The sequence below is a fragment of the Nelusetta ayraudi genome, unplaced genomic scaffold (genome assembly GCF_046127955.1).
Source record: "Nelusetta ayraudi isolate G7.1 ecotype Tasmania unplaced genomic scaffold, CSIRO-AGI_Nayr_v1 ptg000050l, whole genome shotgun sequence".
NCBI classification, from domain to species: Eukaryota; Metazoa; Chordata; class Actinopteri; order Tetraodontiformes; family Monacanthidae; genus Nelusetta; species Nelusetta ayraudi.
The window spans coordinates 3,619,243-3,645,032 of record NW_027466100.1 but is presented as its reverse complement, the minus strand read 5'-3'; the positions used below and the strand labels follow the sequence as shown (position 1 = coordinate 3,645,032).

The following is a 25,790-nucleotide window of genomic DNA, read 5'->3' as shown; positions in this document are numbered from 1 at the left end:
TTCAGTGCTGCACTCACCTTCTCCCCCGCCAGACCCCGCTCCCCAGTGACGCCTGGCAGTGTTACCCCAGGGAGACCCTGAAAGATTCATAGCGGTGAGTTGAGACAGCCGCATCCGCCTAATTTGATCACACGCCACAGAATTAATGCGTAATTCAGGTTAAGTTAAAACTGGTTCAGGTTAATCCGCTTTTGATTGCGAGTTGTGTTTCATGTATGCAAATCATCAGTCTGTCGTCATTAACACTGATCACAGTGCCTCCTTACTTTCTCGCCTTTGGCTCCAGAAGGTCCAGCTACGGCCTGAGGGCAGGAAGAAAAGAAGGAGAAAATAACCGAGTGTGGTGATTACATGTGCGGGACAGATTGGACTCTTATCCTTATAAAAGCTTTGGATGTATCCTTAAAACCCTTTACATTCAGGTATTATATTAGCCGCTCAATTGGTCCTTTCAGCACTCAGGCGTTAACGGCTTTCACTTCTCCTGCAAGGCAAGATCAGCGCTGAATTACAATGCTCAAGCATTGATCTGCAGCAGATTGAAAGACAGAGATGTGAACCCTTTTACCCTGCAGGCTGAAAGAGGCTTTGACTGCATCTTGTTTAAGAGACGACCCACTTGCATTCCTGGTCACGTGTGGAGAAGAAACAATTTGCCCTTTTCAAGGGACAACTCGTACTGCACAGTATGTGCCGCTACCCAAAAGTTACTCCTCAGTCCTCCTTCATGCATGACGGTTGTGATTCATTCAGGGAACCAGTGTTGCCCTGCAGCTTCAGCCTTTCTTCACATAGGCCAAAGATTTGCATGTTAAAGGTTTTAGGTGTGTAACGTTTGAAGATTTTGAGAGGAAACAGCGACATCAAGTGGTTACATTTCAGATTGCAGCACTCTTTTACTTCCCCTCCCTCTCCTGAGTTTGCCAGTGAACTATGGTGGCCTGCGCACACAAACCTAGGTAGCTCGTCCACCTTCACCTTTGTTTGTTTAACTGAAGACGCGAGCGTTCATCCTCAATACAAAACGTGCTGGCAGGCAACCTGGATTGTCCACACCGGGCTTCCTTAGAAATATGGCAGTGCAAGATGTAAGCTAACTGGGAGCAAGATTGTGTATATTCTTATGTATAAATAAGAACCGCTCTATGTGTAGGAATACCAAATGACTTTTATTGTACTGCAAGTATACACTTCTATTAATGTATATATGGGCAGTATGTGAAGCTTTCACCAATATAAAAATTGTAAATCAGGCCAAATTCTACACACTGGACTTTTAACTGGCAACCAATTGCAGGTGGCTGTGAACGTGAGTGCGGCTGGTTGTCCCACTGGGACGTACTGATGACTTGTCCAGCATCCAACTTTGCTCTGAGATAGGTGTGATATGGGCTCCAGCAACACGGTGACCCCGAGTGCAGGATCCGCATTGACAGAAAATGACTGCGTTACCCTGCATGTGAACAAATGGCAGAGCCGCTCAGCAGATGGACGAGGTGCTGCCTCCCAAATCATTGTGTGAGCGACTGCTGGCGAGCGGCACTGTGGCTTCACCGAGGAGCCACTCCGGGGGCTGTCGGCAGTGAGTGAGTGAGCCGCTGACGCCACCGCTCACAACTCCGGTCAGCATCAATAACAGCAACAGTAGGAGGGAACGCTGGCCACCTGACTCGCCAGATCCATCTTGGACTTTTTGTTTATGAGTTTGTTCATACAAACTGCTGACAAACATCTTTGATTTTTTGATTTTTTATTTTCTAAAGGTCCAGTAAATCTTTTGAGGAAACTCAGTATTTAAGGTAGCTCGACTGACAGCGTGTTTTGTATTTAGGCCATTGTCGGATGGGCTTCCTTAAAAAAAATGGTGGCGCAATATGGCAGCTAACTATGTAACTGTGTCTCTATGTATATTCTTATATATATGCAGTGGGGCCAAAAAGTATTTGGCAGCAGTGTTGTTGGAATTACTCCATAAAAGTAATTCAACTACAGATTACTGATTACTTGTTTAAAAGGTAATTTGATTACTTCTTTAACTACTTTGTTTCATTAGTAATCAATTACTGATTACTAATTACTTTAGTTAAAAAAGATCAAGTAACAGTTCAGAACGTCTTGTTTCCTGCACATAACGTAAAACGGACCACAATATTCTTTCATTTGGACGAGATGAACTGAAAATAATGTTTGTATTTCCAGCTACAAACTCAATCGCTGTTTTTTTTTCTTTTGTCGCCGCCATGCTCATTTTGGTGCGTTGTCACATAGCAATGACTTTGCATGCACGGTTGCATCATCAATCTGCGACATTGTTGTTTTCGCTACTTGATAAAGTAATTATGATATAACTTTTGCCACAGTAATCCCGTTACATTACTCTGTTACTTAAAAAAAAAGTAGTTGAATTGCAGTAGTGGATTACTTAGTAATAGATTACTCCCCAACACTGTTTGGCAGCCACCGACTCTGTATCTTGTCCCACTTAAAAAGATGGGAGAGGTTTGTAATGTTCATCAGAGTTAAACTGTGATGAACTAAAAAAAATCCAGGAAATCACATTGTATGATTTATAAGAACTTATTTGGCTGTACAATACTTTTTTGTCCCACTGTAAGAGAACCGTTCTAAGAGTAGGACAACCAAATGACTTTTATTGTAGTGCGAGTATACTTTTATTAATTTATGGGCAGTATGTTAAGCTTTTACCAGTATAAAAATCAGGAAACAAGCCCAAGGGAGACAAAGGGAAATTAGTGAACAGCATGAACGTAATTCTACTGTCAATAACAAGAACCCACATTAATTATCACTTGTTTGTTCTGCCATGACAACTTCTAACTTGGAATTGGGGGTGATTGAGAGCCGAGCACTCTTTGCAGTGCAGTCAGAGCTTTTCTCCCTTTTCCAGACATGCGGAAATGTTGTCGATGAGTCAGACCAACAAGCTTGCGGATGCGGCGGGCTTTCAATCGACACTGTCAGTCTGCCTGAGCTGAGCGCTGGCTGAAACAGGGGTCTTCATTAGCAGAATTGGCACAGGCACTGTCAAGCTGAGCCAACCTCCACTAGCAGCAGGCAGTCGGCAGTCAATTTGAATACAGACAACAAACAGGCAGTGGTACGTCAGTGTCTGGGCTTAGTTCTCCTTCGATCGCAATCGCGGCCGAGCACATTTGCAGCGTCGTCTTCAGTTCAGACTCGGCTCGCCGAAGCGCACGTGAATGTCATGACGTGCACCTGAAACAGCCACAATTTTTTATGGCTCAAATGAAGTATGACCCGGCGTGGAGTGATGTAGTGTGTGTGACAGCGGCGCTCGCTAGTCGGCCCCAGATGAGGCTCCAGCTGCAGACGCTGTGTACGTCTGACCAGCAGCCTGATGCATAGGAGGAGACACGGGACCATCCAGGCAGAATGACGGATTGTGAAAAGCCTTTACTCATGCTTCTCATATTTATTTTTCTAAACGTACATTAATGAGTGATTGCTGAACACTCAAGCGAAAATGTCGTTTTATGACCAGTGACCATGTGTGTCTGTGATGCAGAAGTATATTGGTGCTAATTAAATGTATATACATTGACAATTAATTCCGCTGAAACAGCTTCTCCAAAGTCCCTAATCATACAAAATTCTATTTACCAATGTTAATCTGTATTGATAGAAAAGTCCATCCTTTTCTTCTTTTGCTTGCTCCACTTTTTCTAAAACCAGCCGTTCAGGAACACAGCCCTTCATGATGTCACAAGGTTTTTTGCAAAAAGAAAAACTCAGTGCTTTTGGAGGCAGCAAACAGAGGGCTAAATGTGCTATTTTCTAGAGATCTTTACAGTGCCTTAGAGTTTGAGACTGCTCCACTGCTGGTAGTGATGAAAAACAAAATTCTGATAGTGGGAAGAATGGGGTCCTCTAAATACCACAGCAAGGAAACTAGCTCAAATCCAAACTTAACACCAACCTGCAAACATCCCAACCTTACTTTTTTTCCCATTCAAAGCTAGTTGCAACACATTGGAGGGTCCAGGTTGTTGGAAGATGACATCATAAAGAAGGGATAGAGCACTAGCAATTAAAGCTGCCCCTGCCTCTTGCTACCTTTGCAGCGTCGCCCTCATCAACAGGAAAAAAAATGCCTCTTTCTTTTGGTTTATGGGCCGTTTGGGGCTAAAACTTACGCTCTGTAAGATCATCAAAAGTTTATGAAGTCGCCCAAGAGCGCCATGGATGCAGCAAACAGTGAACCTGTGGCCACAAGCAGCCATGTGTAGATGACAAGGAAATGTCTTGGAACCCCCCCCTCCTAGTCCTGTCCCCAGCTGCCAAAGTGACAGCTGGGCAAATAAAACAGCCAAGTCTTGGCCCCTCGGGGAAAGGAGGTGGGGGAGGGGGGGGGGGGGTCCAAACAGCACCAGCTTTGTGAGCTCCTGATGAAAACTTGTGCCGCTATAAATAGCAATAGACTGTTTTTTTTTTTTTCTACATCGCGTCTTCAGGCAGCAAATATTCAGCTGCTGGGATCACATCTAATAAAAGCAACCACAAACCAATTTCACTGACTGTCCTCGTAGCCGGAGGCTGCCCAGTAGATACAGCATGTTCTCACCTTCCCTGGGGGACCGCTGTCTCCCTGCTCCCCCTTTAAGCCTGACTGGCCTGGAGGTCCAGCAATGCCCTGAGGGACAAATTATACCATGAGGACAGCGAGGGCCTAATATGAGCTGCGCGGTTTACACAGCACACCATGTATCTAGAACAGGAACACAATGACCAATGCGGGAAAAGCATGTCGCGTGTAGCGCAAACATGCACACACCTGCTTTCCAGGTAACCCTGGTATTCCCTCCTTGCCAGGCACACCGTCTCTTCCTGGGACTCCTGGTTTACCTGCTTGGCCCTAATTTGCAACACACATCAAAATATAATATATATAAAATGCCTCTATATATAAAAATAAACCACACCATCAGAGACATAATTAGAAATAAATTCCGGAGTCTTAAATTGGAAAGCATATGTAATGCTATTTAATAGAATAATAGGATTTATTGCTCTTGTTAGATTCACCCACATGGGGTGTTTTTGATGATAAAGCTTTATTTCTAAAAAAGACAAACATTAAAATGATGGACTGTATATAAACAAATAATAAAAAAAACATCACTCCAGTGTGTGTTTGACATTCTGCTTGTTTTCCAGCTGAAGGTGCAACAAATCACATGCTCTGTAACCACATCAGTCTTCATATCATGGGCTTCCAAGGCTGCCTATCTATCAACACAATCTCAGTACACATGTTTTGGCATTTTTAGTTAATTACCTTCCTACTTTGCTGTTACAGCTAAAAGTGCCTCCGGCTCCCAAACACAAGAGGAGCAGCCATTTGAGAAATACTAACTCACCACCTGCCCTGACAGTCCTGAGGGACCCTGTGGGCCCTGTAGACAGAAAAATATATATGAATATCAGTATGAAGAAACGCAATATAATTCATGTGTGTGCGCACACGCAAACAAACAGATAAACATATTTTTTTCATCTTGTAAGAAGACCTACCACAGCTCCTGGAGGTCCTGGTGGTCCCGGCAGACCTGTGCTTCCTTGAGAGCCTGGAGGCCCCTGTGGATTGGAGATATAACGCACAACATAGCACATTGCCAATCTGTTTGTCAACATAAAAGGAAAATTCACAACAACAACAAAAAAAACATCAAAGATGTTTAAAGGTTACCTGAACACCAATACCAGGTTCTCCTTGGTTACCCTTGAGGAAAAAAAAATAAATAAAAAAAATAAACTTTTAAGAACACTTAGGGAACAAAGAAAGAAAAATATTTTCAAGTGTAAGGTTGTAAGGTTGCACGGTGACAGTAAACTGACCTTCACTCCTGGTGGACCCGGAGCACCGTTGGGACCCATTGGGCCCTGTGGAAAACAAGAAACACGTAAACTCACTGTATATCTGCTTCGTCTTTGCATTGATGCTCCATGAGACACATGAGATACTTACAGTTGGGCCCCTCATGCCAGGATCTCCTGGGTTGCCCTGGATACAAAACCGTAATCAACAACTTCACACTGACAACAGGAACATCAATCATTTGTTTGTGGCTGGATTACATATTTTTCTGGTATATATTTATTATATATTTGCAAAACTGTCTGCACCTAGCTATCATACTGTACATTTGATATTTAGAGATCAATATGCCAATATCATATTATGTATATGTCACATTGTTTGTCAATAATAATAAAAAAGACAGGGTACACATATTCACATGCTAAACTGGCAACAGGCAGGTTGCAGCAAACACAGAGGAAGAGCAGTGTCAACAAAGACATGGTCACGTGATCAGCTGTGAAAAATCGGCGCTGTGACAGGGCAGAAGCACACACACACACACACACACACACCAGACAGCAGCTGCATGCACGATAAGCAGACTCGAGCCAATCTGCAACACTGGCTGTTTGGACTGCGCCCAAATTAAAATTCAATATATTTAATAACCTCCTCCTCATTTTTGCAAACACACACACACACACACACACAACCAACCACCCACACACACACACACACACACACACAACCAAACATTCTAAATTCAACTTCCAAATTCAACACTTTTTTTTTGGTTGAAAGATTTGAGTGGCCCATATTAATATTTCATTCTAAACCAATTAATGTCTGACTGTGTCTGATATTTCCCCTGGAAGCCTTTGATGACGAGGAGGATGATGATGGATGATGAATGAGGTGTTGCCTCACTCTGCAGTTGTTCCATGTTCAAAAAAAAACCCCAAAATCTCCTAAGTTATTCTATGCTGTCAGAGCCAGCTGGCATCCCTCCGAGCTTTGGTCCATCCATCCTATCATGGAGGAGCACTTCTCAAACCACCCCAGCCCGCCCCCGCGGCTAAAGCTCAGTCCAGCAGCAATAGAGACCTACCGGGCGGCCCAGAACTCCAGGAAATCCAGGCAGGCCCTGGAGCAGATGAAAGTCAGGTGGACGACAGGAGGGATTCGGAGGATGGGAGGAGCAGCAGAAGGAGGACGGGATCAAACGACACAGACATGGAAGACGGACAGAGATACGGCATGAAGAGAAGGTGAAGTGTCAGCCGCAAAGCTGCGAAGAGGCTACCGTCTATGATCTACGCAGCCTCAGCCCAGGACAGCGAGCAGAGCGCCAAGCCAGTCGGAGGGTTTTTTCTCTCTCTCTTTCAAGAGAAGATTTGGAGGAAAACCCTTTTTTTTTTTTTTTTTTTGCTAGTTTTGCTGCTTACTCACTGGTTGGCCTCGAAGACCAGCAGACCCTGTGAGGCCCTGCTCCGACGTGGAGGGGAGGAAAGTTGTGGATAACAGCTTAATCGAATGACCCGTGATGTGTCTCACCCACGCAGTGGGATGCATTAAAAAACACAGCGACGCTAACAGAAATAGTTCTTAAATGTTTAGCTGGTGTATTTACACGGTCTGCATGCTGCTGAAATATATAAATGATTAATAAAGTCACAAATGAGCGCGAATATAACAAATAAGATCACAACAACATAAACAAAACATTATGAGGTTCCTGGGAGAAGGGATTACTCACCAAGTCTTTCACCAAAATAAATCACTTAAAGTTTAGTTGGACAATTATAGATTTTACGGCCATTTCATACACTCATTGGACACCACCAGGAACATTACAGGAATAAGTTTTCGCTTTTGCGTTTGTCTCCCGTCAGCTCGTCCACACCTACCGGCTTCCCGTCCTGACCAGTTTTCCCTGGTTCTCCTGGTATCCCCTGAGATGACAAAACACACCTTTATGACTATTTCATAATGTTTCAAAACACAACACAAAACAACAATAAAAAATTCAATTCTCAGACAGATGATGTGTCTAATGATTAAGAATACTCTATAGAGAAAGAGAAGCGGGTAAAGCTGAGGGCAGAGTGAAATCACCTGTGAGCCGTCGCGTCCTCTTTCGCCGGCCTCTCCTCTGTCTCCCTTATCACCTCGAGGACCCCCGACACCCTGGGAGACACACGGAGCAGAGCCGCATGCAGAGCAGGGACAGTGATGAAAAAGTAAAATGAAAAACAGCAGAGGAATGTGATCGACTGTGTGTGTTTGCATCACATCATGCTATTAAAGGTCCAGTGTGGAAAAATTTGGCTTGATTTCTATATTAGATTTTTATATTAGTATACAGTATATTAGTAAATATATTATTGCTCCCAGTTAGCTGCCATCTTCTGTGGGCTTCCTTAAAAATTCTCCACACCTTTAAGTTTTGAACCTACCCGTTCCCCTTTAATGCCCTGAGGTCCTGCAGAACCAGGCTCTCCCTTCTGTCCCACGACTCCAGGGGGACCCCGGGCTCCAGGAGCACCAGCCAGCACTGAATCAGCAGATGCCCCCTGCAGCGCGCAAACATACACATTCTTTACTTCACTCACATTCTTCCTTTTACTTTAACAGTCAGTTTCCCATTTGCACCTACTTAATACAAAATATGGAAATTCATGGTTTCACAGCGTCATTAAAACAAGAAGGTTGAATAACCTTTTGACCAGGTGAGCCGGCAGGTCCTGTCAGTCCAATTGTACCCTAAAACACAAGTAAGGTCTTGGTTTTAATGATAACATAAAATATTAATCACTGCTTTAAAAAGTAATAAAAAGGGCCCCAACACTTACAGATTCTCCTTTGTCGCCTCTCTCTCCTCTTAGACCCTAAAACACAGACACACATGACGACCACGCACTCATACTTACACTTACAGAAAGTGGTGCTACCATCGGTCTTCAGGTTTACCTTCTCGCCGGGTCTCCCTACTTCCCCCAGTTCCCCAGCTCTCCCTGGGACTCCTGGTATTCCTGGCTTTCCTGGCTCTCCAGGAGGCCCCGCAGGTCCCTCGGACCCTCGCTCGACAACCGCTCGACCAGGGGGTCCGGTGGCCCCAGCAGGCCCCCGCTCCCCTTGATCACCTTTGGATCCTCTGTCTCCTGGAATTCCCCGAGAGCCCTGGTGCACAGGAGGAGGAGGAGCAATGACGGGATTTACAAGTTTTCCAGACGTGACCGAGATGCCGTGTAGATGCACTTACATCCAAACCAGCCGGTCCTCTTGGACCAGTTTCGCCCCGACCTCCTGTTTCACCTTTCTCCACCTTTTGCACAGGAGCCACGGGTTTGTCCTTCCTGTCCACCACCACCTTCAGATCAGACACCTGCGTGGAGGGCAGAGGCACAGAAGGGGCAAAATGGCAACAACTGCAACCACACACTGTGTTGCACCTGCGACAGAGTTATTCAATTTTTCAATGTGTCTCTTTTAGCTTGCATCTCAAAAAGGATACACAATGTACACTTTTAGTTATTCTTTCTTTGAGTCTAAAATATTAATAATAGGACATATTTCTGCAATATTACAGACATATCTGCTATATGTTTGAACCACAAATGCAGGAGAACTATGACTACAGCAGAAACTGAGGGTATATTTTGGTGCAATTCCTTTTTATTCATTACAATTTTTTGAAACCTGAACCAAAATTGAACAGCAAAATAAATCATTAATTTATGGTCTGCATTTGTAAAATGACTGTTGACTAAATGACTAAATATGGAAATTTGAAATACTGGATTCCTTATGCATGTCTAATCAAAGCACCATTTAGCTTCTACATTAAGATTGTAGAGCTGGGCACTTGTGTTTACCAAGGGGTGTGATCAGGCCTGGCACGTCTAATAATAATGCAAAGGTGTGATTACTTTATTTAGCCTTTGAGTTGTTGTGAACAAACATTTTCCAGAATCTTTCAGCTACATTTTCTAAACCACCCACCTGGATGCCGAGGTTGGCCAGGGCCCTCTGTACGTCCTGAGTAGAGAAACAAGCAGCCATCATTCAACAGAAATGACAGTGACTGTGACTTTGTGTCCTCATTTTGCATCCGAGTGGTGACAGGCGGTTGAAAGACGTCTTACCACTGGTGTCCCAGGTTTGCCCGGCATCCCGTCCTCTCCTGGATCTCCCTGCCAAAAAGTAAGATGAAAGTCAACTGTCAGCATGTCAAACCTCGAATGCCGGGACTTTAATTCAAACGGGGATGAAAGTTCTACTCACAGCGTCACCTTTGAGGCCAAATGGACCCCTCTCTCCCTTGAAGAAAGAAAGTTAGAAGGTCAAAAAGCTCAGCGAGGTGCTCACTAATCAGAAGCAAACTAAGATCAATGGAGGAAACCACAACTCACTCTGGCTCCCACAGCTCCCGGGATCCCAGGTACACCCTGAAAGAAAGAACGGAAGAAAGAAAGATAGGAAGACTTAAAGCTGCAAGCAGCGTTTAAGAGACTGAGCCTGTTGTGGCCTGCTGACCCCAACCAAAGCTGCCATCATCCCCATGAAACCTCTCAATAAGCTTTCCACGGCGTGACTGAATATGCTAAATATCAAGGCGTCCGAAAATTGCTGTGATGTGAGAGATCCAGGTTCAATTCCTGCTCCAGGTAGCTATAGGCTACACTTTAGGATGTCGATTTTTACCATTTTCGGACATATTGAGATTTTGCGCTATCCCATATTCGTTCATTTTGCTTCAGGCTGTTTAACTTTTTTTTTTCTGATTTTCATTTTTCCTCACAGAAAAAAACAACATGATACAGCATGTTTATTTTTTGACATAAGTTTGTCAATTTTTCAATTTTCAGACATGTTGAGATTTTACATTGCACCTCTCCGTTTCATGCTAAACTATCAGAGGACAGTAATTCCGATGAGTTTCGAGCTGTTCAAAGTTTATATTGTTTTTTGCTAACAAAAACACCCCTGACATTCTATATATAGTATGTTTATTTTTCCATTTTCGGACATTGAGGTTTTGCATTGTACCACTCATTCTCATGACACTCTCATACAAATGAATACACTATCATATGACAGTAATTTTGCTGGATACTAGATGTTCGAGCGCAGGTCTGTGCACTGGGGCTCAGTCCCTTATTGTAGCTGCGTGGTTGCAACCTTCCATCAGCAGGCAAGTTGTTGTTCATACAAGCTTGGCTTTACACAAAGATATGATGGTGTCAACTTGAAACAAAAATAATGAAAGGTGAACCATGTTCTTCAAATGTCGCTTTCATATCGACGCTTTGATGGACTTTCGACATATTTGAGAACTTAATATGACCCAAAGTAACGGCTGGAGGTGTTTTGGTTAACCTGGAAGAGATATCAGGACCCGTTGTGACATCACAAAGGTCTGGTTACACTAGAATTGAAGGTCATAGAACACATTTTATGAAAAAGTGATTGAGTAAAGGATTTGTTTTCTCTCATTTCAGAGGAGTTGACTTGCAAGCTAGAGACGCAACATCATTTCAAATGAACTATCTTCATTTACTATGGGCACATAAAATGCTGTTGAGTCTTTGATAGAAACTGGAAAGTGTAGCCCATCATTCAACCACTACATTCTGATTCATTTCTTCCATTAGGTCAGAACAATTGTAGCGACAGATTATACAGAGACACAGACAATCAGAAGTGCCGATGCCTCTCCCCATCACTGCCAGCAGCACACAGGCCTGGTGATAAAGATCTACCGATAAGCCTACGGGCAGGCAGGGGTGGCGGCACAGAGAGATGGATGGAGACAAAACACTCGTCCTGCTGATACATGGGTGAGCGAAGCGGTTGACCGCACCAGGGAGAGACAAGATTACTACTTGCTGTTTCTGTAGCACTAAAATTTCTTTGATTGTATGGAAAGGGGAAAACAGCAACACACACATGGAATCATACAGGGAGGAAACCACTTTGCCACAGTGGTTTCTCGACATCATTGTACCACATACAGATCACAGCAGGGGGAGCAGTAACCTGTGGGGTTAAGTGGGTCAAGTGGAGTTAAAGTCTAGAGAAATAAATTGCTCCGCATGATTATTGTTGTTGTTGTTGACATGAAAAGCCGCCCTTCACTCGTTTTGCTAGCTAAACGTTTCACTTAGCGTGTGCTAGTTCCTGAAATAGGCAATTTGTGATGAACCAACACACCGCTGATAACTTTCATCAGGGTAGTGACCTCGCCCTCTGTTTTTCTCTCTGAGAAAACCTCAAGGTGATTTTGATTCTGACTCCTTCTTTATAGTTTTTAACGTAAAGCAAATGCAGCATTAGCTAGCAGCTTAAACCAGGTGTTTTTGTAGGAGGCTGTGAACTAAGGGGCTGTGTATGCTCTCCTCTAGTCTGTCTGATCCAAGTGTATAATGCAACATTCAAGCCATAAATTGCACAGCAATAAACACTTACAGGTGTTCCCGGCGGGCCCTGAGGACCTGGGATTGTTGCCAGATCAGCGCCTTTAACATACACCACCTAGGGGACAGAGAGAGCAGATGAAAAAAAATGCACCGCTAGTCCTGTGCTAATACTTTCCCGCCGTGTCTGCATCAATCGCACCTGTCCAGGAGGACCGATACTACCAGGCACTCCAGGGGACCCCGGAGGTCCAGATAGTCCTGCAGACCCAGTAGGGCCGCGGTCCCCTTTGAGCCCATCACGACCCTGAGAAAAACAAATTTGATTACACAACCAGCACTCTCCACACGGGGTGACTTCCCCTGCGCAGCGTTAGCGTGAACTGCTAAATCAAAGCAGGTGGCTGCTGCCACTCCTCCACTGATGTTCCAGAGATAATTATTATGAATTTGCACATGAAAACAGCACTCTGACATTTGATGCCTCTCTCTGACGTGGCGCTGCCCTTAAAGTCTCGGCTCGATCATTAGAGGCTAGCGCATGTATGTCGTCGCCCATGAGACGGCTATTGATCCGGAGGTGAGCGAGAACAAGGTGGCAAAGTCGACGTCAAAGCAAGCGGGCGCAGATGACGACACCCTTGGGTGGTGGAGGGGATTGGGATGGGGTTGTGGGGGTGAGGGGAGAGAAGAGACGGTTGAGGGAGCTGAAGTGAAGGGCAGTGATGGTACAGGAAGCAGGATCGATACAGGAAGAGCCGAGATGAAATGTGAAAACAAACAGCAAAACACTCGGCGATAATAAATACGTATAAAAGAGAACTAGTTTCACTGACGTCTCTTCCGGCTGCTCCTGCTTCTCCTTTGTCACCCTGCAGACGGGACACAGCACAGACGGACGCACACACATGTCAAACTTGGAGCATTTGGTCGGCAACATTTTATCAAAGATCCTGACGACCCCACGAACCTTTCGCCCATCTTCGCCCGGGAGGCCGTCCTCACCCTTTAGAGAAAGGACAGAATCCATTACTGCACAAAACATGAGCGAACAAGAGCGATGCCCACTAGTCCAGGTGATTCAGAGCCGTTACGCACGGATCAGTCATTAGTGACAGACCCTGGAATACACTGTTTCCATCAGTAAACACAAACATCTTTATTTACTGCTGCCATTTCGAGAGGAAGGGCAAGAGCACCCAGATCCTCGTTCAGTCTTAAGAGATTGCAGCAACGTGTCATAAATTCAAGCTGCTGCTGTTACCGCTTTGCCTGGAGCTCCAGGTTTTCCATCTTCGCCTGCTTTAGCCTGAGAAAGAAGTAGCAAACGGCGAATATGTTTAATTATTAAGCGTGTGTGTGTGTGTGTGTGTGTGTGTGTGTGCGTGTGCGTGTGTGCACGCAAGCGTGCGCTTACAGGTGTCCCTGAGGTTCCAGGAGGTCCGACAGGCCCGGGGGAGCCCTGCAGCCCTCTCTGTCCAGGTAAACCCTGGAAAATGGCCATTCAATCAGTTATCATGTGAACGCCTCGTGGGGTTGAAAAAAAGAAATTACAAAATTGCGTGAAAGAGAGCAATGTGCTTTCTTGCCTTTGCCACTTCAAATAGCTTTTGGACTTTTGAACTATTTCAAGCTGTTCTAGACTTGGAATATTATAATATTACATAATAACCCCCCCCCGAACTGGGAAGAGAATGTCCTTCCCAAACCTGAGCTTATGCAACCTGCCAAATGGGTGAGAGCTGAAACGTTGCACCTCCACAGTGCCCCCTTCAGTACATATATGTAAAGTACACACTTTGAAGGCAAACGCGTTGCAATAAAATCTGCTTCAATCAGACTCGGACAGATGGCACCAAATTTGATTCATAAGAAAAAAAAAACACACAGCAATTGTAATTTTCAAGCAGCACAGTGCATAAAAGGGAAACTCACATCTCTTCCTGGGTCACCCTGTTTCCCAGGATCACCCTGAGGGACAAAGATGAAGAAAATGATGTCGCTCACAAGTGAGCACTTGGAATCTACATCTAAGCTGCTTTAGTGTTTATTGTTGTTGTTAAGTCACATACCCTCTGACCAGATGGTCCAGGAGAACCCAGTTTACCATCCAGACCTGGACGTCCATCCAACCCAGACGCTCCCCTGTCTCCCTGTTCGCGCAGAGATTCAGCGTCAATCAAAGGCATTCAGAAAACCGGCTGAAACTTCAGATGCAGGCCATAAAAAAACTCTGCCGGGCAGTCAGCACTTCATCCCTGAGGGGAATTTAAACGTGAGAGAAAATCGAATCCACAGAATTGAGGAACAGGAGTGCCCTGCCGCTCACCAGAAAGCAGAAAATCCTTCAATTTATAATATTGATGAGATTACATGGGTCAGTTCAGGGGGAGCGGACGGCGATTGATTTCAAACCTTTTCTCCAGGTGCCCCTCGCTCCCCGGCGTCTCCCTGAGGAGAAAGGGATTCAAGTCAGTGTAAGCGCCACCCCGAAAAAATTCAGATGTTCACAGCTATCTGCGACAGAAAAAAAGAAGAAGAAGTGAATAGGCTGTGACAGGAAGTGAACTCACTCTTGCACCCGCGGGCCCTCGTTGTCCCTCGGAACCCTTCATGGACGGCGGAGGAAGAAGTAGCAGGGGATCATCAGTCACGCATAGCAAATGACCAGGCAAAGGGGACTGCGTGCATACAGGTGCACACAGTGCGTGCTGCTCAAGGGAGCGTCTGCAAATCGCAAGGAACGAGGCAAACTCACTCTGAGGCCCGAGGCTCCCAGTGCTCCTGCTTCGCCTTTCTGACCTTTGCCGCCGTGCTCTCCCGGGTCGCCGGCGTCGCCCTGAGGGTCACCGGGACACAAGTTGGGCTTCAGTTGCCGTCACACTGGCTCCAGGTGGGTGGCGACGGACTGAGGTGCAGCGCTTACCTTCTCTCCTCTGTCACCCTTGTACTGGGCCAGGACATCGGCCTTTTGAAGAGATTGTTAAACACACTGATTAAGAAGATATTAAAATGAAATTTGGAGAAAGACAGAGCTTTGAATACTGTGACTACTTGTGTACATGTGACTCCTCAGTTTTTTTCACTATCATCCAACAAACAAATTAGCAAATATTATTTAAAAAAAAAAAAATCGCTGAGGCTGTAATAATACTGTAATAAGGCTGTAACAGAGCAACATGTGGAAAAAGTGAAGCGCTGTGAATCCTTTTTGGATGCACTGTATAATATTATTTATAAAATGGGTAACAACAAAATAATATTGTAGTTGCAGAGATGCAGAGGGTGGATGACGTGCATCTCACTCTAAAACACAGTGAGACCGGCAGGGAAATCGAGAGCAGGTTCGAATCAGGTAATGACTTCATGGTGTCAGTGATCTGCGCCATGGGTGAAGAGTGCGCCACTGGTGTCAAGCCCTTGGCAAACAAATAGAAGGAGTTGGACTTTGCCGCCCAGACGACAGGCACCACCCACGACCGGTCTCTTGCATTCTTGTTGCTTTTACTCTTCCACTCTAAAAAAAAAGGCTAGTCCCACTCACTGACAGAAGATGGGCATGAGTCATCATGCATGACCCACAACTTTATGGCCATTTTTCACACAAACTTAGACTGATTCTGGTCCATTCAAGTCTATTTGCTAAATTTTAAATAACAAAAACAATGTATCCATTATAAAGGTATGAATTTCAGGTTCCTTTCTGTATTGACAGTAAGTCATTTTCAGTCTTTTTGCAACCAACTTTGGCGGCTCCTGCTGGCCGAACAATAGAATGCAGATTTTTGGTACTCCTGCATTGACCTCCCTCTGGAATGATCCCACTCCACCAGACAAAACACTGTACTTTTGTATAACTCACATATGAAACACAATCTGAACAGTTTAAATCCTGCTGAGAGAGGTGTAGATTAATTTATCAGGACAATAAAGTTTCCAATATAGCTTCACACATCAGTGAAGGGTTGTGAATGTAGCAGTTTTGCTCATTTGCAGATCATTTCCAAGTTATAAGTGAGTTTTTTCGGATGTTTTAAAAACCGCCATAATTCCATTATGTTCAATCCCCTGGTAAGAAATACATACTAGGATGCACCACTGACTTCACTGAAGAAATCTTGTATTGTTCTTGGTTAAAGGTTTGAAGCCATAGAGTGATTGCTTGTGTGACTCACTATTTTATGTGCCCACAGATACTCGGAGTTGGATGCTTTTGTGCTTAAATGTTCAGAGTTACATCTCTTCATTGAATATTTATTAACAAACAAAGATGGTAATGACAGGCACATACCGCTTTCCCTGGAGGCCCTGGAGGTCCTTGAGGTCCCTAAAAAGATGTGACAAGCCTGAATATAGATTGTGAGTTTGAAGGTTTTGTGTTGATCTTTACAACAAAGAACCAACCGTGTCTCCTTGCTCTCCTCTCGCTCCAGCAGGTCCGGGGCTCCCCTGCGATGAAGATCAGTACAGTTGCTGAGCTGCTGATGCTCTTCTCTTAAGCCGTGCTCAGATGTCACAAGAAAAAACCAAAACCATAACATGACAACACATTAGTGTGAGCCTCACGTTTCTCCCAGCCTCTCCTGGCTCTCCGGCGTCCCCTTTCTCGCCGTGTCGTCCCGGTTGACCAGACAGACCCTGAAGGGTTCAGTGAGAACCTTCTGTGAAATGGCTTTGTTTTGATGAAACCTGGAATTAAACCATGAAAATGAGACATGTGTCTCATCCTACCCTCACTCCTCTATCTCCTGCCTTCCCTGGTAGCCCGGATTCACCCTGTAAGAAAATGAAAAATCAAGTTCCATCATAAGGACGTATTATTATGGCAACAGCTGTTCCTGAGAAAAGGCCAGTTCACTTACAGGTACGCCTTCATCGCCTTTTTCTCCTCGAATTCCCTAAACGACAAGAACATTCATCAGTTTGACTTTGGCGTGGAGGTGAGCGACTCTAGATGTGCGTCAGGTGGTAGGAACAACAGTGTGAGTTTACCTCTACAGTGGCACCGTTAGAACGAGAAGCATGTTGAGAGGAACAGACAGAAACTCAAGGCTTTGTCTAATTGGTCATTTGAAAAGTGAAAGAAACACGACACGGACGAAATCTGAATTGATCCCACGTTCCACAACTGGAGGATGTAATAAAGCAAAGTATTTCTAAAGTAAATTGCCAAATTCTAATCTTTGTTTTGGATAAAACTGAGTTTTTCCAAGTGAAGAACTTGCAGATGTTCTGTTTCTTCTAGCTTAATAAATAAAAACTAACAAAAACTCTGAATGAAGTGAGTAAGCAGCGGCACAGAATCATCGTAGAAGATTGTAGGTGCCTGTTGATACATTGCTGTCTGATATTCAGCCTCTCAGCCCTTGAGGTGGCACCGTCACACTGAAAACCAAGGCCTGGTGAACAGAGGTTGACAGGACGGTGGCAGATTGTGTCGTGGGTTCCATGAAGCACCTCTTTTCCTGGAAGGCCAGGCTTTCCTGGGATTCCTGGCCTCCCATCCTCGGCCCTCTCGCCTGGTTCGCCCGCATCTCCCTGAAACAGACAGCGATGACTGACAAGCCAATGAGGGGAAAAGAACAGGTAAAATATATCATGGAGCAGACATCTTACCTTGGCTCCAGGTTTGCCACTGATACCAGGAAGTCCCTGAGAAAAATGAACGCGTTAGAAGGAGCTATGACAAGTTTAGTTGTTGCATTTTTTTGTTTCATATGGAGCCAAGTTGGAGCACAGGCTCCAGTCAGTGTGCACGTACCCTCTGTCCCGGTTCCCCTTTAGATCCAGCGACGCTGCCGCCCACTGAGACTGGATCCCCCTGGACAGGTGGAGAAGGTGTTTCAGACATATGCTGGTGCCGTGCAAGACGCACGTCACTTGACGCCCCTACAAGCACCATCCCCATTGCTCACTCTTTCTCCTTTGAGTCCCTGCTCTCCTTTCTCTCCCCTCCATCCGTCAGCACCAGACAGGCCTCGCTCGCCCTGTGGCAAAACACAGAAGCGCGGGAGACGGCTGGGATGAGTGACCATTTGGAAGTCAAAACCTGGAAGATTTGTTCAGCTAATCTGTTTTTTTTTTTCTTCCACACTATACCTGGTCCCCCTTTTTCCCTGGAAGGCCTGCAGCCTGCGTGAATTATAGAGTAAAGACTCGTCATCACTCACTGCCAGGACATGAAATGATGTCCTCTCTTTTGTTCTTAATTACTCACACTTCTGCCAGGTTCTCCTCGTGCACCCTCACTGCCCTGGTGGGGGAAAAAAAAAAAGGTGCACGTGTTCTTTTATCTTCGCCCCGAAAATGTATTACATCCACTTATGAAAGAGTCTGAGATGGAATCACGTTCCTATTGACCTGCCGCTTTTCACATAATTACACCTAATTAATTCAGTCTCACCTTTTCTCCCGCCGGTCCGCTGGGTCCTGGCAAACCCTGGTGGAAAATGAGGAGGCTCATTTTTCACAGTCATGCAGTGAAATACGGGAATAACAAGGGAGGAGGAAGGAGTGGACGTGGACGTCTGTCACTTACTCTTAAACCAGGAGTCCCTGGTGAGCCTGATTTTCCTGGTTCCCCCTGGGAGATGACATTACTTCATAACACTGAACGCCAACATCTCTGAGTCAATTGAGTCTCTTAAGACTTAAAAAAAGAGGAACACGGCTGAACTTACTCTCTCCCCCACTTCACCTGGTGCTCCTCTCTCCCCCTGCACAGAGACACTGTCACAGTTAGTCCAGCGCTCCTCCACAACACCAGCACATTTAAATGTCGTTATCTACAGACTAAGGTCTCTATATAGGTCTGAATAGGTCTGAAAGGTGCAATATAATATGTTTGAGACACGATAAGGTTTTACATTTAATGCATTTTCAACATCTTTAATTTTCATCCATAGGTCATATTGGAGCAGCTTTGCCGGCCTGATAATACAAAAACCACTATCGAGTTTCCCAAAGCAGCGTAAAGGTAAAACTGCACTGTGTAATGGACTTGAATAGTTTGATAGTTAGATCGCAGTGCTTGTTTTTAAAGCACCCTATTATGATGAAAACTGACATTTTTTAGCTCTATTTTTGTGTTATTGGCACTTCAATTAACACACAAATTATGGAAAAAGACAACTTTCGCATTCCTAAGTTTCACAAGGAGGAGGAGGAGGAGGGAAGTTTAGAAATCAGAGACACCTGAGCTGAAAGACAGAGGTAACATCAAACAAAGAAGAACAAAGAAACCGTAATCTATGAAGTAATTTTTTGATTTCCTTGTGGTGTTAATTTTGTAGGGAGACAATAGTGTATTTCTCCTTCTCACGTCTATAATTATTAATAGAAATGTAAAAACGTATATTTTCTCTCTGACATCCAGAATCCTGCCTGGCAGCCAACATTTTTTATCTCTCCAATATTTGCATATTGGAGAGGTGTGCTTTGCTACAAGCTCATTGTCATAGTGACACCTCAGCAGATTTTTTTTTAGAGGTTGGGGAGGGGCAAACTGAATTGAAACAGCTCAAGCCATGTTTACTGTTGGAAGTAGACCAGCAAAATGAATTAGTTACATTTGATAATGGCCATGATAGGGCGCCTTCAATATATTTTGGAAATAATCTTTTTGTTTCAAGAAAATAAATACATACATTGCATTTCTAACCTGACATATCAGAGATTGCAAAAATCTTTCACTTTCAACAAAATGTACATTAGTATTAAAGCAAGAGGCTTTTCCACCTGCCAAATTCAGCCTTCCTGACCCTTCCTGGTCCTGACCTGCTGCTGTGTTAATTTCATCTATATATTTTTTTTCTTGCGTTTGTGTTTGCTGGTATACAGCAAAACTGAACTCCAATCCCAAACAGACAGGACAGAGGTTCACACAAACACACAGTTAAATAGTGAACGTGTGAAGACACGTTGAGGCCGCTCTCACCCTGTCTCCCTGTGATCCGGCCTCACCAGGCTGCCCTCGGTCACCCTATCACAATAAAAGAGGGGCATAGGTCATTCCACTGTTGACATCTTACTGTAAATTTGAGGTGATCAAGTCATTCCTACCTTGCCACCAAGTTCTCCTGGAGGCCCACGGGGACCCTGAGAGCCATGGACGAAAGAAAGAAAAAGAAAAGACAACAGGAATTAACTTGATTAATAAGGAGGTGTTTTGCCCATTTCATGAAAAATGGTTCTGGTCAGGCAACATCAAAGATGTGGCACAAGATTTGGTCACGTGCCATATGGAATCATTTTTAGTCAAACAGCACCACCATGTGGCCAGTTATAATGCTATTGCGGTAATACCAGCATCAGAAGCTCAAACACCTTTTGATCAAGTAATAATAATAATAATAATAATAATAATAATAATAATAATGATAATGATGAATTGATTTGATTCCATGGTTACATAATTTCTGTTGGTGTGTGTAGAAATGAAAGAAGTCCCCAAATGCAGGTGTTTCAGCAAGAGTCTTTCTGTGATGCACATGTGAATGAATGCAGCGTGCATGAGAGGGCTTTTCAGGCACGGCAGACACACACTGTCACTGCTTTCTTGGCTGTACTGTGATGTCAGCCATGATAAAAGTGCTGCGCTTTCAGCCTCACCCTGTCTCCTGGATCTCCTGTCCTGCCCAGAGGCCCTGGCAGCCCGACAGCACCTTCTCCCTGAATCAGACAACAACAATTTCCCATGATTCAACTCCCCTACAAGCTCATCTGTTCTTTCAATGAATAAATCTGCATCTACCTTGTCTCCTTTGCTACCCTGTGGCCCTGTAGGACCCGGGACCCCCTGAGTTCCTGCAGGGCCCTGGTGATAAAAATGCAATTAGCAAATGCAAATGCAGCTCCGCACACGGGCGCAGAGTTCATCTGCAAAGCAATCATGTCAGCACACTGGCAGTGATTGGCAGCACTTACAGGGGAGCCCCTCTCGCCCTTCACAGCCACCCCGCTGCCGAATCCTGGAGGTCCCTGTCAGCACAAAGAGATAAGAGCTGAGAATCATTATGCTCGCATGCTCCTCGGGACATTTCTGCTGGTGATAGGGCGACTCACTCTCTCTCCCGTGCTGCCCTTTTCTCCCTGCAAAAGAGAGAGAAAAACAAAGAGAGAGAGAGAGAGACTGTAAGCAAGAGAGGTTCTTGGCAATAACATACCCCGTAATCTACACGCATAGTTAAGGCGTGATTCAAACAAACCACCTCTGCTGCTGCACAAAGTATGTTCACACAGCCAAAGACGACTTGTAAAACCGAACTCAGGGGCTGTTTACTCATTTCATATCAAAGAGAACTTAATTCTTGTTTGGGTGTGTGAAATATTTCACCGAAACAAATAAACACAGCATTTGCTTTAGATTATAGAAAAAGAGAGGAAATTCTTCACAAGTTGAAAATTGTTTTTTTTTTTTTTTTTTTTTTTTTTTTAAAGAATCCACATTGTAGAATAAAACTCAATTAAAAGCTGAGATCCTGCTCTGGGTCTCCCCTTCCCTTGTCATATCTCTTTTAAAAACACTTGTATGCATATGTTTTTTTCTTCTAAGTAAGCAACAGATACACTCTTCGTTTTGAATAGCAATAAAACAAGCAAGCGATAGAGTTTTTGACATAACAAAATTTAGGTTCCCAACAAAATAGGAGCTTATCTATTAGCTAAGTGATTAGATAAGTAATTATTCAATTGAATATTTTAATACTAGTAAATACCTAATGCCTAAAAAAACCCTCTATCTTAAAATACTAAATGAACAAACAGTCGCAAGCGAGTCGCTGGCTCAAAAAGACACATAAATAAAGAAAAAACGGTATTCATAATGAATAGAAAGCTACACGTGTCACTACATGTATTTCACTTATCAGATCACTGACTGAACACATCCTCATAGCCACACCACATCGATTGGCTTTTGAGAACTAAAACTATGGCATGAAGCTCAGGGCAGCTTCAGAAACTCACCTTGATGGACAGCCCTGGTGTTCCTGACACTCCTGGCCGACCATCCTGACCTGGTGGCCCTGGAAATCCAGAAGCACCTTTGGTCCCAGGGATCCCTGGCTGTCCTGGGCTGCCCTTTGTACGTAATGTTGTAGGGACTGGTTAGCATGTAGCATCACCTAATGACAGAATTCCTTATAGTAGGACTGCTAGGAACCTATTGTATGGACCCAGCAGTCATGGAGTCCCCCCAGAGGATACAATTATTAATATGCTATAGTGAGAACATGTTGGTTTGGGAGGGGGCACAAACCGATGCTAAGTCTTGGGGCTTAAACTGGCTAGCCGCACCCCTGCTAACAATGCTAACAATAGAGCATCCTGCTTTCTCAGAAACACACTTACAGGTGTTCCTGGGAAACCGGACTCTCCTTTTCTTCCTGGAACAATTCCTCCTGGGACAACTGAGCCTGGTTCCCCCTGAAGCATCAAGACATAAGCACAAATACACACAAAAGAGCAGACAAATAAACACACTGCCTTCTCTCTCTCTTTTAGACTGACAAAAATGTAAACAATTGCTTTGTAATTATGAAACTGGTGAGAAATGATTTCTTACCCTTTCACCTTTGGACCCTTTCGATCCGATCACACCAGGTTCACCCTAAAAAAAAAAACAGAAAAAGAAAAAGAAAACACCCAAATAAGCAAACTCCCAAGTACTTTGTGTGTATGCCCACCTAGAAACTGAGCAGAAGGTGGTTACTCACAGCTTCTCCTCTGACACCAGGTATTCCCTGAGAACCCTGCACACAGAAAGGAAACCAGCAGCATCATGTCAGAATGAAGCTGTTTGGAGAAAAGAGGCCACTGACTCCTCCACTCACCGGCACGCCTGCATTTCCGGAGGGACCCGGTCGTCCCGGTAAACCAGGATTTCCGTTTATGCCAGGAAAGCCCTGCACAGAACCTAAATCTGGTGAGGGGGGGTCCACTTCAGTCTGAACTACCAGTAGTTTTTCTCATGAACTCAGATTTACTCACTCTTTCCCCCGTTTCCCCCTTCACTCTCCCTGAGGGGTCGAAAGGTGCGGCTGGTCCTGGTGGCCCCTGGGCTCCTTCAGGCCCTCTGGGTCCCTCCCTTCCAGGCAAACCAATACGACCCTAACACACACACACACACACACACACACACACACACACACACACACACACACACACACAGACGGACTTGAAATGTATGTAAAGAACTATCTATATATTAGTACACAACTGAAAATGCACAACTGAATGTGAGGCTTGGTGATTGACTCACAGGTTCTCCCTTTTGTCCCACGTAACCATCTTGGCCTCTGTCACCCTGAGGAGTCAAACATGCAGGACGGTAATACAAAAGCCAAAGTACCACACAAAAGCATTAAAAGCAAGAGATTTCTCAGTTTACTGTACCTTCTCACCACGGCCCCCCTTTTCACCCTGAGTCAAATTAATAATGAAATTGTATTAACATACAGACAAATAATACCTCTTGAAGCTATTGTCATGAAACATGAGGGCGTGAGAGTACAGAAGATAACGAGCTCATCAGAGCTGCTGCCAAGTTCTTATTACAGCAAGAGAATAATTACCTTTGGGCACTGAGTGGTACACCGGTCTGGATCCTAAACAGAACAACAACACAAACATTAAGTCCACGGTATGTTTAAGTAATTCACATAAACGCTAACACTTAACACATAAGCACTCAATTTAAACCTGTTTAGAAAGGAGCTACAGTTGAGGAAAGTCGACCGGTTCCCACTTGCCTCTTGTGTTCTGGCAATGAGACAGAGGGCGTCTGCCAGGCTGGTGTGCAAGGAGTTCAACTGGGCTGCGTCACGAACGTAGAAGATGTTCTGAGCGTTGCCCCCGGTCACCGCCTGACGCAGCTCTCCAGTGTCTGCTTGGCCCAGACCTACTGCCAACACTCTCACACCTGACACACACACAGTCAACGTGGAGAAAAGCCAGTCAAGCAGGGATACACGTGCCCGACTTGTCTGCCTCCGCTAGCGCTCTTACCGCTGGCCTTGAGGCTGCTGGTGGCGCGCGTGAGGTTGTCGACTGATTTCCTGTCTGCGACGATGACTACAGCACCGGGGACCCTCGGCCTCCGCCCGGCCGAGGGACTCAGGAGGTACTGTGTGGTGAATTTCACCGCTTCACCTGTAGGGGGAGACATAAAAGCAACTTGAAGCAACGGCTAAGCACATAGAGAGCATGGAGGTACAAACAAAACTGACCAATGTTATTTCCTGGGCTTTCATCGAAAGGTGTGGACTGAATCTCTTGCAGGAGCGTGTCGGACCTTTCATGGCGATTCAGCATGAACCATATTTTCGGTCGGTAGCCGTACACTACGACGGCCATCTGGAATTAGCAGAGAAAAGGTTCAGGCGTTGGCATTTTGCAGGCAACGTGGGCGAGTTTTCCTACCTGTGAGTCGCGAGCCCCGACAGTGTGAAGTGATCCCGCCATGCTTGTGAGAAGGTCACGCAGAGGCTGCGCCAGGGCGAGTCTATCGGTTGATGCAGGCACCAGGAACACCACATCCAGACGGCCGCCCAAACAAACTGTGGACAGTGATGCTGTACTGTGACTCAAAATAATGCAGAATGTCTAATATTAAAGCCAGATTTTGTCAGATTTCTATGTTGTTGTTGTTTTTTTATCGCGTTGTCCTGAGCAGTAGATAATGTAGTCTCCAAAACTATGCACGTCTCCAGAATATACAGAGCAGCAAGTTTGTTCATGGCCTCCTTTAAAAAAACGCTGTGATTTAGCTTCCTGCTCATGTTTTACTGCACCTTCCACACATTTGAAAGGAGACAAAAATGATAGGGCAGATTAAGAGGGTGGGTCAAACGAATGCCTGGAAATGATGTCAATAAGCTGGGACAGGCTTCATCATTTGTTACTCATATCAAGGAGTAATATATTTTATTCTATATATTTTATAGAGGAGTCTATAAAATGTCTGTTATTTCAAATGTTAAGTGAATTGAGTAATACTGATATTACTCGTCGAAAAAAATTCGAAGAGTGAATTTCGCCCCCAAATGAAGGAAAGAGCGCAAGTTTGTATTTTACCTGTGCGTTCATTCACATAACTCGCTGATCCTAATCCACTTGGAAATGTCGGCTGCACTGTGAAGCGATACTGGCGGCCCAAGCGCAACCCAGTCACCAGGTAGGAGCTGGATGAAGCTGGGAGTGTCACAGACGTGTCTCGGCCAATATCTGACAAATCCAAACAGTTCAAATGTTTAGAGTTGTTATTTATACGCATATATCAAAGGGTAAATAGAAGTACATTACAATAAACGTAAAATATAGATGCACATTTGTCACCTGAAACTTCTCCCCATCGTAGAACATATCCGGTGGCACCTTGGAGTGGATTCCAGCTAAGCCGCATTGAATTCTGAGTGATTTCTGCCACTTGTAAAGTCGTTGTAGGTAAAGTAGCAGGGGCACCAGCTATACCAAGAGAATTAAGACATGCCCATTTTACATTTATTCGGTAGATATTGGACATTTGAGAATTT

General features: G+C 44.7%; 1 protein-coding gene across 1 annotated transcript in view; it reads right to left on the bottom strand.

Moving 5' to 3' along the window:
- Positions 1-25,790, bottom strand: part of col7a1 (collagen, type VII, alpha 1) — a 54,673-nt gene that overhangs the window by 14,270 nt on the left and 14,613 nt on the right. Inside the window, exons 21-88 of the mRNA XM_076036908.1 lie at positions 25,594-25,722; positions 25,333-25,482; positions 24,679-24,815; positions 24,486-24,612; positions 24,265-24,408; positions 24,009-24,178; positions 23,832-23,864; positions 23,653-23,679; positions 23,519-23,563; positions 23,248-23,367; positions 23,091-23,162; positions 22,974-23,009; positions 22,823-22,867; positions 22,609-22,683; positions 22,225-22,338; positions 21,322-21,348; positions 21,184-21,237; positions 21,011-21,073; positions 20,869-20,928; positions 20,320-20,355; positions 20,195-20,239; positions 18,939-18,974; positions 18,797-18,841; positions 18,662-18,697; positions 18,476-18,511; positions 18,358-18,390; positions 18,174-18,245; positions 18,020-18,079; positions 17,875-17,910; positions 17,716-17,796; positions 17,121-17,156; positions 16,990-17,034; positions 16,825-16,896; positions 16,663-16,707; positions 16,550-16,585; positions 15,185-15,226; positions 15,017-15,097; positions 14,832-14,867; positions 14,674-14,709; positions 14,331-14,411; positions 14,194-14,229; positions 13,676-13,747; positions 13,523-13,567; positions 13,229-13,264; positions 13,095-13,130; positions 12,461-12,565; positions 12,311-12,376; positions 10,255-10,290; positions 10,127-10,162; positions 9,988-10,035; positions 9,845-9,880; positions 9,105-9,227; positions 8,813-9,022; positions 8,695-8,730; positions 8,561-8,605; positions 8,299-8,415; positions 7,958-8,029; positions 7,750-7,794; positions 7,292-7,327; positions 6,008-6,043; positions 5,878-5,922; positions 5,729-5,761; positions 5,554-5,616; positions 5,400-5,435; positions 4,814-4,894; positions 4,604-4,672; positions 267-302; positions 18-77 (exon numbers count right to left, since the gene is read on the bottom strand). Of these exons, the coding sequence (XP_075893023.1) occupies positions 18-77; positions 267-302; positions 4,604-4,672; positions 4,814-4,894; positions 5,400-5,435; positions 5,554-5,616; positions 5,729-5,761; positions 5,878-5,922; positions 6,008-6,043; positions 7,292-7,327; positions 7,750-7,794; positions 7,958-8,029; positions 8,299-8,415; positions 8,561-8,605; positions 8,695-8,730; positions 8,813-9,022; positions 9,105-9,227; positions 9,845-9,880; positions 9,988-10,035; positions 10,127-10,162; positions 10,255-10,290; positions 12,311-12,376; positions 12,461-12,565; positions 13,095-13,130; positions 13,229-13,264; positions 13,523-13,567; positions 13,676-13,747; positions 14,194-14,229; positions 14,331-14,411; positions 14,674-14,709; positions 14,832-14,867; positions 15,017-15,097; positions 15,185-15,226; positions 16,550-16,585; positions 16,663-16,707; positions 16,825-16,896; positions 16,990-17,034; positions 17,121-17,156; positions 17,716-17,796; positions 17,875-17,910; positions 18,020-18,079; positions 18,174-18,245; positions 18,358-18,390; positions 18,476-18,511; positions 18,662-18,697; positions 18,797-18,841; positions 18,939-18,974; positions 20,195-20,239; positions 20,320-20,355; positions 20,869-20,928; positions 21,011-21,073; positions 21,184-21,237; positions 21,322-21,348; positions 22,225-22,338; positions 22,609-22,683; positions 22,823-22,867; positions 22,974-23,009; positions 23,091-23,162; positions 23,248-23,367; positions 23,519-23,563; positions 23,653-23,679; positions 23,832-23,864; positions 24,009-24,178; positions 24,265-24,408; positions 24,486-24,612; positions 24,679-24,815; positions 25,333-25,482; positions 25,594-25,722 (4,349 nt within the window). The remainder of the gene's footprint in view (positions 1-17; positions 78-266; positions 303-4,603; positions 4,673-4,813; positions 4,895-5,399; positions 5,436-5,553; positions 5,617-5,728; positions 5,762-5,877; positions 5,923-6,007; positions 6,044-7,291; positions 7,328-7,749; positions 7,795-7,957; positions 8,030-8,298; positions 8,416-8,560; positions 8,606-8,694; positions 8,731-8,812; positions 9,023-9,104; positions 9,228-9,844; positions 9,881-9,987; positions 10,036-10,126; positions 10,163-10,254; positions 10,291-12,310; positions 12,377-12,460; positions 12,566-13,094; positions 13,131-13,228; positions 13,265-13,522; positions 13,568-13,675; positions 13,748-14,193; positions 14,230-14,330; positions 14,412-14,673; positions 14,710-14,831; positions 14,868-15,016; positions 15,098-15,184; positions 15,227-16,549; positions 16,586-16,662; positions 16,708-16,824; positions 16,897-16,989; positions 17,035-17,120; positions 17,157-17,715; positions 17,797-17,874; positions 17,911-18,019; positions 18,080-18,173; positions 18,246-18,357; positions 18,391-18,475; positions 18,512-18,661; positions 18,698-18,796; positions 18,842-18,938; positions 18,975-20,194; positions 20,240-20,319; positions 20,356-20,868; positions 20,929-21,010; positions 21,074-21,183; positions 21,238-21,321; positions 21,349-22,224; positions 22,339-22,608; positions 22,684-22,822; positions 22,868-22,973; positions 23,010-23,090; positions 23,163-23,247; positions 23,368-23,518; positions 23,564-23,652; positions 23,680-23,831; positions 23,865-24,008; positions 24,179-24,264; positions 24,409-24,485; positions 24,613-24,678; positions 24,816-25,332; positions 25,483-25,593; positions 25,723-25,790) is intronic.